General features: G+C 40.2%; 1 protein-coding gene and 1 long non-coding RNA gene across 2 annotated transcripts; one reads left to right on the forward strand and one right to left on the reverse strand.

Annotated features, from left to right (window-relative positions):
• Positions 1-49: 49 nt before the first annotated feature.
• Positions 50-18,243, reverse strand: lamp1a (lysosomal associated membrane protein 1a). The gene is made up of 9 exons (XM_017701845.2): positions 17,957-18,243; positions 12,637-12,752; positions 11,150-11,366; positions 9,917-10,081; positions 7,743-7,939; positions 6,034-6,156; positions 5,887-5,953; positions 5,477-5,644; positions 50-4,252 (listed from the first exon to the last, which is right to left on the reverse strand). The coding sequence occupies exons 1-9, from the start codon at positions 18,003-18,005 to the stop codon at positions 4,113-4,115; spliced, it is 1,242 nt and encodes a 413-aa protein (XP_017557334.1). The 5' UTR covers positions 18,006-18,243; the 3' UTR covers positions 50-4,112.
• Positions 17,428-18,402, forward strand: LOC108429824. Its single transcript, XR_001858039.2, has 2 exons — positions 17,428-17,622; positions 18,222-18,402. It is a non-coding gene; the product is annotated as an uncharacterized LOC108429824 (long non-coding RNA).
• Positions 18,403-20,807: the final 2,405 nt, after the last annotated feature.

Raw genomic sequence — 20,807 nt, forward strand, 5'->3', positions numbered from 1 at the left:
TCAGTGTTAGATGTGCAAATCAACACTAATTACAGAACAGGTGGACCACTGAAATGTTCAACCCATTTATTGACCTCACCAAGATGCTTTTAAAAAACACTACAAAAATAAAAAGGTCAAATCACTGCAACGTATAACCACTCCAAAGCAGATCGGGTGAGATGCAACAGCACGTTTCCAACAATTCTTGTTTCATACCTACGCATCATCTGCTGTACATAAAACAGAAGGAAATTAACTGCTCTGCAAGCACATACAATCATATTTTACAGTTATCTTCTGCGCTATAATTTCACCAAGGAAGGTTTCATTATAGAGGGGGGGGTCCAAGGGTCTGAGACCACAATGAAAATGAGATTTTTCTTACCATTTATACATGTAGACTAACAGGACGCTTTAGAATTTTGAAAGACTTCAAAGTAAGAAACGTTATGACAAGTAAAATAAAGAACATTTAAGACTCACTGGGTCAGTTTGTTTTAGGTCAGTTTTCAAATTCAAGCAAATTTAAGACATTCTGACAAAAAGATCAGATTTTTTTTTTTTAGCTTCATCTCTTCCATCTAGACTGTCTGTGTCTGTCTGTCTGCCCTGCGATGGACTGGCGACCTGCCCAGGGTGTATCCTGCCTTCCCCCCGAAGACTGCTGGGATAGGCGACCCTGACGGAGAAGCGGCTTAGAAAATGGATGGATGGATGATCTCTTCCATCTAGTTCTTTGATCTACACAGAGGCTTTTCAGCAAAGTCGATGCAAATTCAAAGCAAATATTTCAAAGATTCTTCTTTTCACTCAAATTGTTATGCTGATTATATAATTTGTAACCCTCTGTTCATTAAGAAAACAATGCAAAATGGAGGCATTTTCACTAGTGGTCTCAGACTTTTGAAACGTACTGTGCAATCATATGCAAAAGTTTGCACCCCCCTGGTCAAATGGCAAGTTTTGTTGATTTTCTAAGTAAGTTACACATCCCCAACAACGAAGACACTTTCAGATTTTAATACACAATTACTGAGTTTAACATCTTCGAAAGAACTTTATATTACAGCAAGTGTGCGCTAAAATCTGCAGAAATGCTATATTTAAATTTGTTTCATGTAGAAAATGAGTTATTTTCACAAACATAAAATACAAAACGTGGAATTTGACAAAGGTTCTTCAAACTTTTGCATGCAACTGTATGCACTATAGCAAACTATTAAATCCTGAAAGAATTCTTTAGACAACCAACCTAAATGTGACATTTTTCTGCACAATTTCTGAGTTAAACACATTGGAAAAAAAATAAAACATGAAATATTAAATGTGCCGTAACTTTGGGACAGGCCGCAATTTATGTTTGAATTTTTTCCAGCAAATAAAATTCAGCAAAAAAACAGCAACTGCGCATTAAAGTATGTTCTCTGTACAGGATGCGTTCACATATTTTCGCTTAGTAAGTCATTTAACCAAAAGAGCCCAAGCTTTTGCATACAGCCGTGCATCTGTCATACTGTGTCTGTTTATTAACCTCGTTAAACTGCAGCTAAAACCTTGGCAGTAAATATTTTACATCATCATCTAGTCAGACTTGAATGTTTAAATCCTCTACATTTCTGTAGTGCTGAATTCACATCCTGGAGGAGGATGCACAGACTGACGAGCGGGTAAATCCTGTGAAAGTGGGCTGGGATATAACAACACAGGTGTCATAATCTGCTCATAATCTTCCCTTTTCGCTGTAATTTCCAGAAAAGTCAAGGTGACCATCATTAAGCAACAAAAGGCAAAGAAGGAAAACAAAGCAGAAAAAAATATTTGGATAATGTTTTTAACCCAGCAGGCTTGTCCACAAGTTATTTGTCCCCTCCTGATCCATTAAAGGCCTGAATACGTTGAGGAGCGCTGGACAAACTGCCATGTAAAAACAAAGGTGCTGACAGAGGCTGAACAGAATGTTTGTTTGAGTATTTGATAAAACGCACCACTCCATACTGTCCATTTATGGAAGCTATGCTGAAAAAAACAGCCTGCTTCCACCATCCACCTATTCAGCCTACAAAAGTTTAGCCTCACCCATCCACACTGAGGTAATAAGGAGCATTTCAGCCTGGACTGTTTCTTGAATGACTGAACGGCACAATACAAAGCAGCCAATCAGAACCTAGTTCATTTGCATATAAGAGTCTTGAAGGCACAATAACAGCCTGTTTAATTGTTAGGGATAAAGTACTGACACATGGAACTATGGGGTCAATGTAGACCGTAAGCAGAATGAATGAAGACTTTAGATTCAATAGTTTTCCCGACTTCAGGTGACTCCTCAATGTATCCAGGCCCTTACATCAACCTGAGAAAGTCCAGTTGTAAAGTTTTCTGCGAGAGAAGAGGGACACAGAGCGAGAATAAGATCCGAGACCTAAAGCAGCAGGTTCCCTAACGCATGATAATACTAGAAGAGCACATCAATTATTTATCTGGGGCTTGTTCGCCCTCGTCATTTGATCCCGCTCTCGGTCTCACTAGCTTGGGTTTCTCCTTCAAAGATGTGCTCACCCAGACACACCTACAGACCGCTTTTCCTAAACCCTGGGCTTCATTCACACAGTTTACTTACTGGTGGAGCAGATCAAAGCAATATGTTTGCTGCAAATTTAGATCATTTTGCTTCTGTAACGTGTAGCTGAGCAGCCAAGTTCTATTTGGTGTCTTTAGAATTGCATTGGAGATACGAGGCTAATGTAGTTAAAGTACTAGAAGCTTATTAGCATTGTACAAACGATGTCTAACTCATCACACACACTTGCATGGAAGCTCATCAATTATTTTTGCCCGATACTGACTTACTAATTCAAAACAATGACATTTTATTAAAACGTACACTTGCGTCAAAATAATGATATGCACTCAAATTTTACTGTCAAGACAATTTGCTTCATCAAAATAATCGTTTAGTATCTTAAAATTCAACTTTTTTCCCCAAAATTTTGACTTGCTACATCAAATTATTAACTTATTTTCTCCGAATTGTGACTAAATGTGTCCAAATATGGATCCCTGAATAATATTCATCTTGTCCTCTTTGGATTCATCTCCACATTACTTACTTTCTACAGAGAACAGAGTTCTTAAAAAAAAAAAAAAAGACTGGATTGGAAAAGCCACCACATCCCTCTCTGGTTAAACAAAAACAAAAACCAAAGTCATTTTATAACTTCAAAAGGTAGAATGCCTATTTCAATATATCAATTTCTTTAAATTAACACATGCTCCTTCTTAATTTCTTAATATTCAATAACTCCTTATTTCAACACTGCATATCAGAATGTCAAAATCCTAAGAAAATAAGCCATTATCTTGAGATAAAGTTACAATTTTGCCATATACAGAGAAGGAGACATCCATGTGTAGTTTCTGACTTTTTCTGTACTGTGCATTTTTGTTTAAACTTCAGACACCAAATAGCTGCACGACTACCTTTGGGGTAAGAGGCAAAGCTACAACTTTAAGAATGCTACTAGATTAAAATTGCTCTTCCAGCCCAGTCTTCTAAACACACTTGAGCCTGGTGGTTCAAGGCTGTATAATGCCAGTTAAGAGGGAGTTTATGGCTGAAATAGAAGACTGGATGGGAAAGGACTTGCGCAAAGCCACCCTGTCCCTCTCTGGTAAAAAGAAAAAAATCTTAGTAATTTTATAACTTAAAAAAGGTAGAATGCGTATTTACACAAATATTAATTTCTTTAAAAAAACAGACAGACATTGGTACAATGCTAATCAGCCAGGACCGATAGACAAGATTAAACAATACGAGAAATCGAACGAGAGGAAATTCCAGGTTAATTCCTGGGATCTAATCTGAGATACAAAAGGTTTGTGTTGACAGGACTAAAAACAGTGGTTAGTAACAATTAGGTGACTTTGCTTCTTTTTCTCCTTGAGTAATCAAAGAGCATTAGGGGGGATCAGATAGAGAAAAAGTGGAAGAACAATGTACACACACTCATTCATGCCCACATACACACACACACACACAGACAGGCCAGTCTTTTGTCAGCAGAGTCCCAGTCAGTCCATAGTAGCAATGGTTTTCCTCCCTTAAGGACTGGCGGCGGTGGTCTTGGTGGAGTTCAAATGGTCTGGTAGCCTGCATGACTCCTCTTTCTGCCAATCAGATATGCTATAAGAACGATAAGGACCAGGCCAGCCAGGGCAGCACCCACAACGATGGGGATCAGCATGTTGTCCTTGTCCATCTGACACTCCTCAGCTATAAAGGGAGATCATGAGAACATGTGAGCTATACAAACAACCAAAGCTGTGTTAGATTACCGAGTACAGCCATTCATATCAGGATATTGTATTACACTCTGGACTCTGCAGTGTGAAATCCTCATCATTCAAAAGTAACCTGGATGAAAAATGCATCTTGGTTTACGATTCATGTTACTTTTTTCCACAACAGTTTACAGCTTGTCTTATAGGGGTTTTATTGGCACACAGTGTTATTTCAGATCGTTGCCTGAAAGGGGGATGGAATCCCATTCTTCTCTTTTGCAAGGCAAACATGTTATCCACTACACTATACAACTAATCGGTGTCTGACAGAAGCCTTGAACACCAGAATGGATTCTATTTGGTATCGTTTTAGTCTAACAAGAGGTTTAATAGATGTTACGATTCTGGATGTCATTGACAAACCAATTAACTGTTAACTGACAAATACATAAAATGTTCAACTAATGCTTTTTTCAGTTAAAAAGTTCAATTGATTTCCAATAAACAATTGAAAAAAAAATGAAAAGGCGAGAACTTAAGACAGTTTATGGATTGTATGTATGAGGGCACAGAAGCATAACCTGGTCTGAAGGTCCCAATTAGTGACACACAACTCCAGGCTTTCTGAAGTCTCAAAGCCGTCGATAAAGGGATACAACAGATAAAGACATCCTAAGTGTAGTTTACAGCACTAGCACAACAGGATATTTACTTCTGTTGAGTGTGGCTTTAAGGCTTGGCCTTCAAATGTGTTTGTTCGCTAACAGTTAGCCTATGAAGTTAACTGTGTGATGGCAAAACATACATCATATATGTTGAGGCCATATATGTTCATTAACTTAGGTTAAAACTTGTGGTAAATGTAAGTAAGTAGACTACATAAAGTTTATATCATATCTGTTACATTAGGCTGCATTTTTTCTTTCAATAAAGCCTAAAGCCTTTTTTACATAAATCTTGTTCTGTATTTGATGTTTACATAGGTTGTGTGCATCATTTTGGGTTAGTCTGTTAATGATAAATAACCATGACTAATAACGGTTGAAAACTGCTAAAATTCACATCACTAAGAATATTAGTAATTAAATGATAAAATATCAAAAATTGGGCCCCCAAAATGTGACATTATACTATGTTAATTTTTTTCCCCACTGTCAGGTGCTTCTGTGCTCGGGTTCCTGTCAGTGATCTGAGGGTTACAAAGGGTCCACTTTACCTGTTCCAAACTTGTTGCCACTCATCTTAAAAGGCTGCACCTGCAGTTTGAAGGTGTTGAGGGAAAAGGTGTTTGTCACAGGAAGAGTCTGCTCAGCTGTGCACATGTAGGAGCGGCCCTGCGTGCCCTGCAGGTAGTTCAGAGAGCTGTTGCTCACAGTAAATGGAGCTGGAAAGAACAAACACACACACCTTGTTTGATCTTTGAAATCATTCCTCACTTCACAAACATTCATGAAACAAACAAATCAATGAAACCTGGGCTGAAATGAGAAGTGGCTGCAAATCAACAATCAAGGCCAAGCTGATTGTTCAAGATCAAGTGCGATAAAAAAGTAGCAAAAACATGGTGCTGCAATATTTCATGGGGTTCTAGGAGATGGATGCAAATGCTGTGGCGCTCTTCCTCACCCATCATATCTGACCAGGCAGCAGACACGTTCACAGCACTGAGGTGGTATTTATTGGAGGTGTCATTCTGTGGACATAAAGAAGACAAATTAGGAGGTGTAGAAGGATGTGAGTGGAAGAGAAGGAAAATGTGTTTAAGCCCCTCACCAGCGTGAATGTGAAGCTGAGGTTGGTGAGGTCATACATCAGCACCAGAGTGACAGTTGCAGCCTCACATGACCCTGTGAAAGACGTCCTATTGGGCTGCAGGTTCACTATTCCCTTAACAGTCTGATTTGAAAAATACAGATAGAAAATGTTTAGACATACAGGCAAATCTAACTGTGAAATGAGCATACATAATTTATACAGAGCTTCAGTATTTTTCAATTTTGTTTTAAGCACATCTGTACGATCAGGTTGGGAGTGTGTAGAAATATCACCGTAATGGAGTTGAAATCAGCCTTAAGTTGAAATGGAGCTTTTTTGGCTTTTTTTTTTTTTTTTAACCTCGCATTTTTTTTACCTCGTCATATCAAGCATGATTATTCATGTTATATTTAGTCATCATATTATACACAGAAGTAAGATTTCTTTGTTAAAACTGCAAGTAGCAGCATTACTGGAAGGAAAACAATATGCAAAAATATGGTGCGCTTGCGCTGCTGTGAGTGGCCCTGTAAAGCATTAACTTATCATTTCCAAGTCAGAGGTATCGGGAAGGTTCTCGCAGGAGTTTTCAGACTGCATCATGCATCTTTTTGCATAAACATCACACAAGGCAGTGAAAAACAAGGTCCGACTTAGTGTTTAGGTCTCAAATACAAAGTGTACTTCATACTCATGACGATAGCAGATAATTCACTCACGTCTGAAGCAAAACCAACGTTACAAGAGGTGGAAGAACATTTTATGTGCAATTACATATTCTTACAAGACGGGTTTCCAACACCCCAACATCTCAAATGTAATTACTTTGGCCTGCCTCTAAAACATCTGTTGAGTTTTAATTACATCACTGTGCACCAGTGGGAGGAGAAAAATAATATCGCCCAAAAATACCATGTTTTGCCCACCCTCATCTATCATCAAGCAAAACTGCTAAGCTAGCGTAGAAATCGTCGAAATAGTGATACCTTTTCCACTTAGAAATGCATCACGGTATGAAAGGAAAGGATGCTTTATGATTTCTCATTCACATTAACTCAGTCATCAAAGTCAATATCAATAACATCAATATCAACAATACAAACAGAAAATATTATAGGCAACAATAATAATTGAGCACACAAGGACTCTCGTAATAAAATGGCAGGTAATTCAGTTTAAATATTGTCATGTAATTAGTAAACATGAAGTGGAATTTGCACTAGGCCTTCATTAGCTCATTAGTCCTTCAACTGGGCAATAACCATAAATAGAAAAAAACACTTGTGCAGAAAACACAGGGCAGAATTCGCAGTGCTGGAAGACCTCAGCGCTGCATTTGCACATGAAAGCATATTGCCTTACCGAGCTTGTTTTAATGGAAGACAGCTATTGACAGATGAGCCTGCTGAATAAATGTTCTTTTACTGGCTGTAATGTTAAAGCTGATAAGTTGGGGTATTTTTTCCAGATGACATAATTATGGGAGCAGTGTGGCACAGCCATACAGCTGAAAATGATTCATCAGCTAAATCTCTCATCTTGATATGATGGTTTCAGAACCAGAGGTACAGCAGTTTACCTGTCACTCTGATCTGCGCTTATCTCTACACAATTGTGCTAATTGAGGACCAATATGACCATATTAAAAGACCAAACTTGCTTCACCATTACTAAGAGCCTGAATGTGGTTGAATGACTCCCTGAGGAGCATGCAGGCATGTGTTTACCTTGTTCTGAGACTTTGAGAAATAGGTAACGTTAAGCTGCAACCCCATATTCGCCAGAAGACACAAACTGCCGTTCACATTGGTGATGTTGTAGCTTCCGACCTCTGGGTTGCCGGGTGCAGGAGGGGTCGGCGCGGTTGTGGGTGACTGTGTGGGTGCTGCAGTTGTGGCAGGAAAATCAGCTGAACATACAGTCTCTGAAGAACACATACAACATAACATGCTTATTATCCAGTACTTTGTACAGACTCTGTTATTAAATTAGATTACATTAGATGACATTAAGTCTGGATAACTTCACAGAGAAACACATAAAATAGTCAGGTTAGAATGATCTGCAATCTAAAGGTTAAAGAACCCACTGAATACCCTTTCATAGAGTGGAGGGTCTATTCACTCCATTCTCCATTAAATACTGCGGCAGCAACACTTTCTCACTTCGTTCTGATTCAGATTTTTGGCTCCACGCATATATGTTATGACTTTTTTGTGAGGTTTAGCCCTGTGGGTATTGCTTGGTCATTAAACTTCATATCTGCATCACTGTGAACAAGATTGTATACTTAAATACGCTAGTGTGAATGTTAGCCACTTGCTTATAGCATGCCTGCTAATACCATTGACTGTCTGTGTTCATTGTTATTGACAAAATTAAAATATCAAAAGTTTCTCCGAAGTTTGAGATGCACCAGAGCTTTAAGCTTCTTCATTTTTAAACCAGCAAGATGTGGCTCAGAGACCTAGACTGTATAGTTACATTATGCATTAGGGCTGGGTAGGCTACAGTTTATCCAGGAGGAATCTAATGTTGAACACATTAAAACATTAAAAAGAAGGTTGCCTCATGTGAGGGCATGCATTCTGTCAGGAGATCCAAACTTATCCAAAGAACTAACATGGGACCCCCGTCAAGTTCAATTTTGTCTCTCTTATGGGGGTCTCTTTCCTCTTATGGACCCCTAAATTCAAGCCTGGGCGGTTTTCAGACCTAGTTCATTTACTCAGGTCCGAACCAGAGTTTGAGTTTTTGTGACACTGCATATTTGCCCATTTGGTTTGGTTGGTTTCATACTGCAGTGGCTAAAGTGGACCAAATTCATAGCACATGTTTATAAATTATACTTATGCACTGGTCAGAAATTCAGCAGAGATTCAAGTGCTCTGTTACTCTCATATTTTCCCCCACCGTAGCCAACAAAACTCCTACTGCATGAAAATAGGGACACTTTACGTCTATGTGCATCACAGTTAAAGCAATAATAATAAACCCTACTTGATATCTGCTTCTGGTCTCTGCTGATTGGTTTGTCAGTTTGAATGTAATGAATCACTGATATACATTCCACAATCCATCCATCCAGCCAAAATCAAACGCATTGCTTTGGCATTCTTTGACTGCTCATCTACCATTAATAGCAGCATCTTCAGCTGCAAGTGTGTGTCAAGAGTGAGATATTGAAGACCTGTTTTTGCCAGTTCAGTTGTTTAGAGCACACTCCTGTACTCAAGTATAGGTGGAGCGTTCACACCTGTCAAAATGGGCCAAGAAAGTTCAAGAGGTCTGCACCAACAAAGGAAGGTGTGAAAGCCCCTTAGAGTGGAACAAGAACCACTACCTTTTAATGATAACAGAACTGACATCGAGGTACCATCTTTATGCTACTAATTCCCTTCCAATACTAATACCTGATCCTTACAGAATATTTATACAGGAACTCCATCTAACCTAACTTAATATGTGCCTGTATATCCTGGTAAAAGCAAGTTCAAAAAACATAAGCTTGAATAAAGGGCATTTAATGTTTGGGAAATTTAACATTTGAAATGTTTCAGAACTAAGAAAAGTCACTGTGCTGTTTCGCATGGTTTATCTTTAAATGATAAATTAGATTCAACATATTGAAACACTTGCTGTTTGTGCCAGCTTTCAAAATATTGGCACTGTAGATTTTGCAATGAGCATTTTTATAACTGCATGTAAAATAATACCAACATTTTGCTTCAATCAAGGTCCATCTATTGCCGTGCATGCATGTGTCACTCATTAGCATGGCTGCCCATAATAAAGTTTGAGCAATAAAATTGCTCAAAGAAATCAGCACCCATAAGGACACAGTAACAGTGCCGCATTAATAACAACAATGCCTAATAGTAAGAACAACTATACTTTGCACCTTTGGAGCTGAGGTTGGCGCTGGGCATGTAGGCTTCCATCCGGACGTCTGAGAAGGTGACGGTGACCTCGGAGCCAAGACGGATGGAGCTGGAGCTCAGACATCTGTAGGTGGTGTTAAGCTGTGCCGAGATTCCTGTAGCCTTCGTTTCCAAGGTAACAATTTCTGAAATGGTAAGACAGACTGGCATGTAACTTCAGTTTCAGCCACTGACAAGACTGCATGCAAATCTTTGACCTAAGCTTTTACAGAGCCTTCCTGTTTTGTTATATTCGAGTAATGATAATTACAGATAGTAAAACACCACTTTCTCTTTTTCAACACAGTTGATACCAGTCGGATATGTTAATAAATTACTTAAAAGATATCAAATTAAATCTATGTATAATATTTACTTACATGCATACCATGATCATTAATATGAGATTTACCCTGCTACAAGAAACAATTCTTGAGCTCAGTTTGTGACAGAATCGGATTGTGCGATTTGATATTCGTTCCAGCATTTTCTACTGATATCAGAATATGACTGCAGATAAACTGATGGTCAGTATGCAACCAGTGTCATCAATAACTTAACTTTTCAGCCTGTTCTGTGGTACCTGGATCTGTAGCTTGGCCAACTTAACATTAGCTGACTAATGTCTGAGAAAAAGCAACGGTCAGGTGATTGGTTTCAAGCTGAAACTGAACCTGTTCTTGGGTGTTTGGGCCTGTAGAGTTTTGGCTAAGCTCATAATAGTTTATTTGACAGTCCAAAACTACCACAAACCACTGACTCTAAAATGATACCCGTTTAGAAGATATCTGAGAGCGCAAGGTCGAGTGACTAGTGTTTGAATGAAAGGCAAAATTGTTCTCTGGTGAGTGTAGCTTTCAGTTGTTACTCTGCTGTAATGCTTAATTTTTTCCTGGCTCTGATTTTTCCCCTCTTTCCATCACCAGCACCTATCAGTGGGCTCCCACTCCACCCATCTAAAATAATCATATCATAATTAAAAAAAAACAAACAAACAAACGAAACAAAGCAAAAAAAAACAAAAACAAACCATGGCATACTTTTTTACCATTATACCGACCAAACCTACCGATGACTATAACTGCCTACTGTTCCCACAGGAGTGATCACAGAGGCTCCCTGATTTTTGACCATCTTGCCTGAACAGGCCTTACTCCAGTCAACACGATAGTAAAGCAGAACGCAGAGGAAGGACAGAACGAAGCGTTTCTTACCCTTTTTGGAGGACAGGGGGAAAATAGTGCTGTCGCTCAGGTTGTATGTCAGGCTTAGGTTTAAAACTCTGTACAGACGGTCATCCTTGGAGAAGACCAGGCCCAGAGAGTGACCATCCCCAAAGGATGCCAGCAGCTCTGGAGAGACCCCAGAGCCTCCACAGGAACTACCACTGCCCACTACTGCTGAGTCTGTCAGCGGCACAATCACCGTTTTCTACAGGCAACACACAGATGAACATGAGCATGTTAGGACACATATGTGAACTAAAGCACTGCTTATAGAAAGTCTGGAATCACTCTTTAAATAATAAGAACTAGGCACATGTTAAAAAAATAACAATAAACATGGGATGACTGCACTCAACAACTTCATTGATTTCAAATCATTTGTAGGAAGTTGAAAAAAAGTTTAATATTTTAATTCTTACCCAAAAAATAAAAAAGAAGCATATAGTTAAAACATTTTTGTAAATCCAGCTCCATCATATCATCGTTTCATATACTAGTTAATAACTTCTTAATGTTTCCCAAAACACCCAAATAATATTGAAAAGAAAAAAAAAACAACATCTAAAATATTTTCGGTGTGTGATTTATAACATTTCAGTTTAGTAACAGTAAATAAAATAACAAATATTAATATGACTATGATTAAGTGATTTTAAACGTTCTAATGCTGGTGCACACCAACAGGAAGTAACTGGCCATAATACAATGTGCCTTAATTACTGCATGAGAAAAATAAGTAACACTTTAGTTGGTCTCCACCTTCACAGCACATACAGAACTTCCTTTTTAAGCAATATTTATAAATGCTTATGTTGAGAACAGTAGGCAAGACTGTCCAACACAGAGAAGTTTGGTTCAAATAAATGAAATGTGTGAAATGTAACTGTGAGAAAGAGCAATAAACACGGATCATGTAGCTGCCTCGTGATTAACAGTGACATGTAATATTCTGGTATCAAGCAGCTTTACATTCTTACACCTTAGTGCGCAACTAATTAGACATTGTGAATCGCTGATCGAATCTTAATGAAATATTAGTTTTAAATGTCCTGTTCAAATACACCACCAGTCAGGCTGCTGTGTTAGTAAGTTGTGTTAGTTTTCAAACTTAACTTACATAATGTAGATTTACAGCTTTTATATGACACCTGATCCTGAGTTATCACATACTGTATTCACTTATTTCTAGAACATATATTTTTTAGTTAGCTTGATTGCTTTGGGAAGCTTGATTAATTGTCACTGCTACCTTTCTCACTCACTTTAGAGTCAACTAAAGCCCTAACTAAAGTTTATCATTTCAACACTTCTTAATTTTTATAGCTTCCTAGTAATTATCTAAAGGCCATAACATTGCACACGTGCGTACTGAATTCATTTTATACATTCATCTGAAACCAAACTGGTTTTATATTACTAAAAACATTGATTCCAATCTTCTGAACAGTAGCGTCTATGGGGTTTGAAGGCCATACCGTTCCACTGGCTGTGGTATACGTGATGGAGAAGTTGGCAGAGAGCTCTGCTTTAATGCATGTTGAATTCCCATCCTTCACCTCGAATGACACAGCGTGTGCCACAGCCAACCAACCTGCAACAGAGAGCAGCAGAATGTCTTATTTATCTGGGAAAAACTCAAACGCTCAGGTCCGTAAAGGTTTCGCTGTAAAGCTGTGCTACCATCGATTATACTAGTAATCAATACGAAGGCATGGATCTGGCAGATTGTTGCTCTCAACATGAAACTGTGAATCAGACCATTATTGTGCACTCAGTACTCAGCAGCTTCTACACCTGTACTAAAACATGCTTACTGTGCTAAATATCCATGTGACTCAAAATATAACACGATTTCATTCTTGTCATTTTAACAGACTTAAAATCAAAAACTCTGGATCATTAAAAAGCAAATAATGTTTGTATTGCAAGTTTGGCTAATAGTTTGCCTCACACAGTGCGAGTTTGGATTTTAAAAGAAGGCCAATAAAAATCAGCCAAATGTTGAGCAAGCATGTAATCATGTTTTATTTTAATAATCTAGTCTTTTGTAAAACCTCTACTTAACTAAACATTGATTGCATTTAATAAACTAATGGAATTATTCATTCATTTTCCATTCCATAAGAAACTATGAGAAATTCTCATTGTTAGTGTCAAATTAATGCAGCCTTTGATCAGAAAATTAGCACTTCATGACAGAAGCAGCCTGAGAACTACAGAACTGACCACCAGAGGGCGCTACAAGCATTAATTAAAACTAAACAAGCAGACATTCATCTCCTTCTACACAAGGGCTTCTGTGGGTGAACACAGGCAACCAAACATCATGTCTCTCTTTAATGGATTATGAATGTTTTTTATGACATTAAACATATATAAAAAGTGGCCTGTGCAAAAGTAATGGCACATTTTATGTTGTTTTCCAATAGATAAACTAACATCAATGTTTTGCTTTCAACTGTGTGTGACAAATGGAGATAAAAGGCTTTGTATATATGCTATATAACATCGCCTGCTCTATGATTGGCCAAGCTGTGATTTTACATTCATGAAATGAAAAATCAGTTGCTTATTTTAAACACCATGAATAAAACAAAGAGCTACATCGAAAGTAAGAGGCGACTGGCTATTCAGCACAATGAGTCATGCGTAATTAGGCTATTCTGTAGGTGTAGCTGTATGGTGTTATTTACACCATAAAACTGCAACACAGCTCCGCCAAAATAAAACGAATATCCTGGCTGACTGCGTCGGAAACAGAAATCTGCCGATTCCAATAAGAGCTGAACCTGATTCTGCATCCTGTTTATGTGAAGTAGCACCATAACAAAACTCACTAATGGAGCCAAAAAGAAACACTGCTCCTGTTCACTCGAGACACCTGCTGCACAGATCAACATGAATTAAAGACTTCAGCACCTTCAATCTAAAGCCTATCTGCTGCTTCTGTATTGCACAGTCAGCTAAGACCGACAGTACTCTCTCTTTTTAATGTAGGCATTTGCTTCAGCACAAAAGATCATCTATGGTAACTGACACTATGCTACAGATGCTGCCAGCAGAGTCTAGGCTGAAAAACATGTGTTTTTGGTGCATGTTTGAAACCTTCACTGTTATAAGGCACTTTTCAGACAGAAATCCCAACGGCTACTGGGATGGAATCCCAGACAAATGCATATTCCTTTTGCTCCATACTGGAGATTTTAGGAGTTTGGCTTCTAAGGGAAGAGAACGTAGAGAAGCCACATGGGCTGGGCAAAGTTGAAAGCAGGCCTGGGATTGTGATGACCAGGGATTGAGGAAATTATAGTGCCATCTGACAGAACACGTCTGCAGTCACACTCACTCACATGCTATCCGGCGCTGACATTACACAGCAGTTTAACTAAAAAAAAACAAACAAAAAAAACAGAACAGTATTTGCTTTGCAACACATGTTCACCTCGGCCAAAAGCTTCAGGCCACAATGCCGGTGGCTTTAATAAGAACCAAGACCACAATGAAAAACAGCGTTACAAACACAGTGTGGGAAAACAGAAACATCTAGAGGGGCTTTCTGCTCTAGTACAGAAGTCAACAATTTTAAAAAGACTCTCATCATCAACAGCAGTGCTGGCTGATATACTGTCTGTACTGGCAGACTTTGACCGCGATACTGTGATGTATTTGAGGTCAAAGGTACTCACAGAATCAAAACTACTGCCATAGCAGCGTTCAGTTCCAGTACGAGGCCAAGCTGATTTAACTCTGCAGCTTTAAACAGGGATAACTAAACTAGAATCTGATGATTAAATGCAATGCATCTCCCACGCTGGGCGCTTGAGATTGTTCTGAAAGAATGGTTTAAAATAGTCTACACAAACAAACAGTAAATAAGCTGGACGTTTTCTGGTGCTTTCTGTCTGGTTATCACAGCACAAAGGAAAGGGAACTAGATGAGAACAAGCTGTGTCATGCTGGTGAGGCATTTCGTTCAGCATACAGTACCATTAGTAAGAGTTCACTGACTTTATTAATGCAGTCAAATTTCATCTGATACTTTTTTTTTTTTTGCCCACCACCAACCCCCCCTCAATTTTTCTTTATTACTGGCATTACAAATTTCTTTTAGTATATGCTGCCATCGTGTAAAGGGAACTGCAAACATGCAAGCAAATGAAAATGACAAGGGGGAATTAAGGATAAAGAAGAAAAGGTAGAAATTGGGAGAAAAAAAAAACAGAACATGTAAAATATATATAAAAAAAAAGAAAACGAGAAGGAAAAACAATTAATCTGACACTGGGATATTCAGTTATATCAATATTGCTGGCGCTACATAATAAACTTGTTCCTAACTTCTAGCATAATCGGACATTAGCCACTCATTTAGGCCCTAAACAAGTGTTTAATGTGTTCTTTGCTGTGTTATGTAGTTTCCTGCTGCGCTGCATCGTATCCTTCTGCCTTGTCGGCTTCACAGAATTCACGACTTGTCATTATTTTATATATTTTCACTTGATTACTGTTCTCTCAGTGCAATACCCAGCATGCTTTATTTAAATACAGCTTCCAGTCACTGGGAATTCCTCCTGAGGCGTCAATCCTGACCGCTAACCTAGCCACTGAGCTATGGGCTAAGCGGTACAACAGAGATTAGTGTAACTCCATCCATCCATTTTCTAAGCCGCTCCTCCGTCAGGGTCCATCGCAGGGCAGACAGACAGACACAGACAGTCACTCACACCCAGGGGCAATTTAGCACGTCCAATTGGCCTGACTGCATGTCTTTGGACTGTGGGAGGAAACCGGAGAACCCGGAGGAAACCCACACAGACACGGGGAGAACATGCAAACTCCACACAGAGAGGACCCCGGTCACCCGGCAGGGGAATCGAATCCAGGCCCTCCTCGCTGTGAGGCGACAGCAATTCTCTCTTTACCCAACACAATAGTGGACGACAGAGACGAGTGTTTTTACCCTTTCAGTCAGAGAACAGAAGCCAAACTTGAGGTAAGACAAGTTCTCTTATACTACTAACTTTATCTTTGAGCTTGTCCTCGACGTCTGGGGAGTCATTTCTGTCGTTTGAGTATGAACTTGTAATGATAATGACTTGAAGACTGTTACCAGAGTTACACACCTACCACAAGATATTACACCTCTTAGCAGCACCACTAGCTCTATCTGCCTTCCTTCTGTCTTCACCAGCTAATAAAATCCACTGTGATGAAGCCCCTCCCACCTTCAAGACACATCATCAGAAGGGTTCTCCTACTCTTTAAACCACAAAATCTAGCTCTAGATGCTCCTACAGCACGACAGTAGGAGATGAGTAAGCATGTTTCACACAGATGTAAAGACGGTTAAATTTTGTATTTTGGATGGAGTGTTCCTTTATATTAGTGGAAACACCGCTTCTAAAATACAACTAACTGTTCTGCAGGTACAAGTGTAAGAATCCAGCCCAAAGCAGAACAGCAGCCTTCATAAAGCCCGTAGGTCGCATAAAACCACTTGCCCCGTGGTCTGAAAGGGAAATGCTAAGCGTTAATTCACAAAGAGAGCCCCCTTTACAGAGGGGTCAGTGTCCCTCGCACACTCACAGAGAGGCCGCTGTCAGCACACAGAGCGCTGCTGGCGTCACGTGACGCGCGCGCGCGCGCACAAGCACAATAGTGAGTGTGTGTGAGAGAGTGTGAGATAGAAAGAGAAACAGAGATATGCGCTTTACATGCGACATCATGGCTTATTTGAAAACGTCGGTGAGCCTCAGGTCTGAACAGGCCCGTAACACCGTCAGCGCGAGGTGAACGAGTCGCTCTTTTCAGACGGTTCTTTTCAACGAACCGATCGAGCCGACTCACACGTCCAACTGAATCGAACGATTTCGTGGAGCTGCTGCTCACTGTTTACGTCTGCAGGCCTATAACAGACCCAGAGTGACGACGTTACACGGCTTAACGCTGGAAAACACCGCACTCTCCCCTTTCAGCGGGACTCCGTATTAGTTACTTCTTTTTTAGTTTTTAACAACGCCTTATTTATTCAAAACGTGGACTTAATATCACAAAAATGATAACTTTTTCCCATCAGCATTTCGAAATAAGTTATTATTACTTCAACGAAGTGTTATTTTGTGGCTAAAGCCATTATTACGACAGAGTAAATCAGTGTTACGATATAGCAAGTCGTTATTTTGACGCATCAAGTCGAATTTTGAGAACCTAAATCATAATTTCGACATCGCGTGCCAATGTTAAGACAAACCATAGCCATTGTTTCGAAATACTAGTTCTGAGTGTTGACATGTTAATCCCAGAAACTCCGGAAAAGGCGGAAATGGGTTGTTGAGCTGAAAGCGCGACTGAGCGAGCAGGAGCAGAGGAAACAGCTGAACACGAGCCTGGAGCTCAAGGACTCGCTGAAACGGTCAGGCGGGAAGAGTCGGTTCGCGCAACGGAATCGAACGGGACCGTCAGTGAGTCACTTTATGGCGTAGTTAGTTTGAGAAGAGAGCCGATCAGCCGGGCTGACAGTCCAGCCGCCTCAGCTCTGCCGAGGAGACGGACAGGAGCTGAACGGGGAGCTGGCACTGCGTTATGAAGAAAGACGCGCTATTTTTGCGTGTGCAGCAAGAAACGAGCACAATGTGGTCGCTACCGCAACTCTAAACACGGGGGTGTGAGGCAGAGCAGTGAACGAGCTGCACAGCACCGAACGGAGCCGCTCGGTCCTGCACGCAGGTGGCGCTGTGGGGCACTCGGCTCTCCTTACATGATGAAATAATAACACTCTGTAACCGCTGGACTCACCCAGCAGAGCTGCGGCGGCGAGAGCAGCTGCCCGCAGAGCGCGGCTCATGTTTCCACTGTAGACGATGAAGCCCCAGTCCAGTCCAGTCCAGTCCTGCTGTGGAGCTGCTGAGAGGAGGCTCCTCTGTCGGCGGCCTCGCCCGCTGATCTCCGGCTCGCTACTCGCTTAAATCCTCAGCCTCGCTCTCCGGCCTGTTTTCAGCAGCGACAGTGACAGCGGCGCTCTCTCTCTCTCTCTCTCTCTCTCACTCTCTCTCACTCTCAGCAGCAGGAATGTTCCAGTCATGTGAGGAGGACAAGAGAACCACCCAGCACGGTCACGTGACACCCCTCCTCCTCCTCCTCCTCGCGCGCTCCGGTGTTCTACAGAGCACGCGCACATCACTACCAAAGCGTAATTTTTAAAGGGGAGTTCCACCAAAATGAATAAACCTTTCTGAAAAATTCAGTGCTTGATATGTAAACAGAGTCATGCAGAGAGGTTTGATGTGAAATGGGTTATTTGCAGAGAACAGAGACTCTTGACTTCTTTACAGTGGTGCTGATAGGAACCCGGAGTCACAATGTCTACAACACAAATGTCCACTTTGTTTACAATCCAAAACAAACGGTGAAGCCGCAGGTGTCTGCTGAGGGTTTGTGTGTAATATTGAGAGTGGTAAACGGTCATCAATCTGGAAAAATACTTCTTTAGGGACTCTTTTTGCCTTGCAGGACCCTGCATGTGTCCCTCCGCCAGGAATAGATCAACATTGAAGGAATTGCACTGTTTTAGATCACAACTTCATCACAGACATCCTAAAACAATGTCTCAGACACCAGACGGCGTATATTTAACCACTCTACGTAATAACTTTCTGTGAGGGAGCGTCCCTAGAACAGAGCATTTCACACCACACCACAGTCCCCTTTTCAGGAAAATATGCTACCTATACATTTCAGTACTGATAACATTCTCACCTACAATATCTCACCTACAGTTTTATGTATTAATTTGTCCATAAATAAGCGATATGGTAGGACACTTTGACCAGCAGTTTGTCTGAACAGCCTGTGTTTAATATGTTACTTAAATTAAACCTACAGCTTTCTGATTGGCCCATACAACCCAAGTTTAAACCAATACTTTACATTTTATTTACAACCGTTTTATATATCCATTTCTCAGTACACTGACTTATTTAAGCCCAGACTGAGAAGTGCCCAACGGCCTATACCTCTCGGCCCAGGTAATGTGGTTAACAGAGAAATCTTGCTTTTATTGCCCTTCACAATGAAGCTGTACATGCTGTATATAGTGTTAAAATAAGTTATGGCTGAAATCAGTTTACTAATTGGATAAAATGCGTAACTTCAGCAACAAACTAAAACTTGGCTCAAGTTATCTGGTTAATAAAGAAATCTACCCCTGGTGCTGAACCTGGTCTGATTAAGCTGTAATACATTGTTAAAATGGGTCGGGCCTAAAATTAAATTGATAACTAGATGAACCAAACACCCTAAAGGGGAGTCCCACCGATTTTTCAAATTTCTGCACATCAGTTGTTAAAATGTAAACAAAGTCCTTCAGAGCGGGTTCTCTGTAATACAGTGGTGGTGATAGGAACCAGAAGAGTTTAATACCTCTAAAAGCCACATAGCACAAAGTTTTTACATTAGATTTTTACAGATTTGCTGCCCGAGACATTGTTTTACGGTAGTTTTGAGAGAAGGATTTGGTCTAAAATGTGTTTAAAAATGTAAATATATATATATATATATATATATAGACTATATATATATATATATATATATATATAGACTTGGCCGCGCACGGTCAAGTCTCAACATGAACTACGGAAGACTCTCAGGGCCAAACAGAATCCTATATATATGTTATATATATGTTATAAACATATATATATATATGTTAGGGCTGTCGAAGTTAACGCGATAATAACGCGATTTAAAAAAAATCGTGCAGTTAACGCGGATTCGGTTTGGCCCTGCGAGTCTTCCGTAGTTCATGTTGAGACTTGACCGTGCGCGGCGTCTCTCATTAAGAGTAGAGGACTGAGTTTCTGTGTTTACACACAAACATTTTTGCCAATCCGATTTAATTCAACACCGATCCGACAGATTCAGACTGGGGTGTTTATTCTCACTCTGTTCGACAATCTGATGAAAATCCTCGTTTACAGCTCGCTGCAAGTAACCCGATGCAGAATGACGCGCATGCGTGGAGCAGCGCTGAGAGTAACCGTTACCATGACAGCGAACATCCCGTGACGTCCAGTCGGCGTGAGACGAGTTTCCAGCTGACGCGCTTGTGTTTTTAACTGCTTTAAACTGACGTCAGACTCAGAAGAACGTCCTTCACCTGTACTTAAAGGAAGACGTCGTGCTCTGAGACACAGAAGCTGGTCGTCCGTCCCGCCGCCGTCTTTTAAAGCTCAGAGTATAAACCTCGTCGCCTCTGCAGACCAGCTTCTGCTCCGCCATGATGAACGGTGTAGACCTCTCGCTGCTGAAGTCCTGTAGGCTGTGACTGAATACAACTTCAGCACAGTTGAAGTTTTATTTTCTTTAGTTACACAGATCTGAGCTGAGACACAGTAGTGTGTGACTACATGTCTTATATTTGAGACTACAGCTCCCTAATCCAGTCCAGTGTTGTGTTTTGTAGGGTCAGTATTACTGCCTAGTATGTGAGTGAATAAAACTCCCTTAGTATCTCTTGTCCCAGCAGTTTTAACATAAGTACATTTAGCATAAAATGTGTTCACCTTTTTAATTGTAAGATCTCACTTAAAAATCCTTAATTTCTAACATTTACACAGATAAAAAAGGTGATTAATTGCGATTAACTATA

This window comes from Pygocentrus nattereri, chromosome 12, assembly GCF_015220715.1.
Source record: "Pygocentrus nattereri isolate fPygNat1 chromosome 12, fPygNat1.pri, whole genome shotgun sequence".
NCBI classification, from domain to species: Eukaryota; Metazoa; Chordata; class Actinopteri; order Characiformes; family Serrasalmidae; genus Pygocentrus; species Pygocentrus nattereri.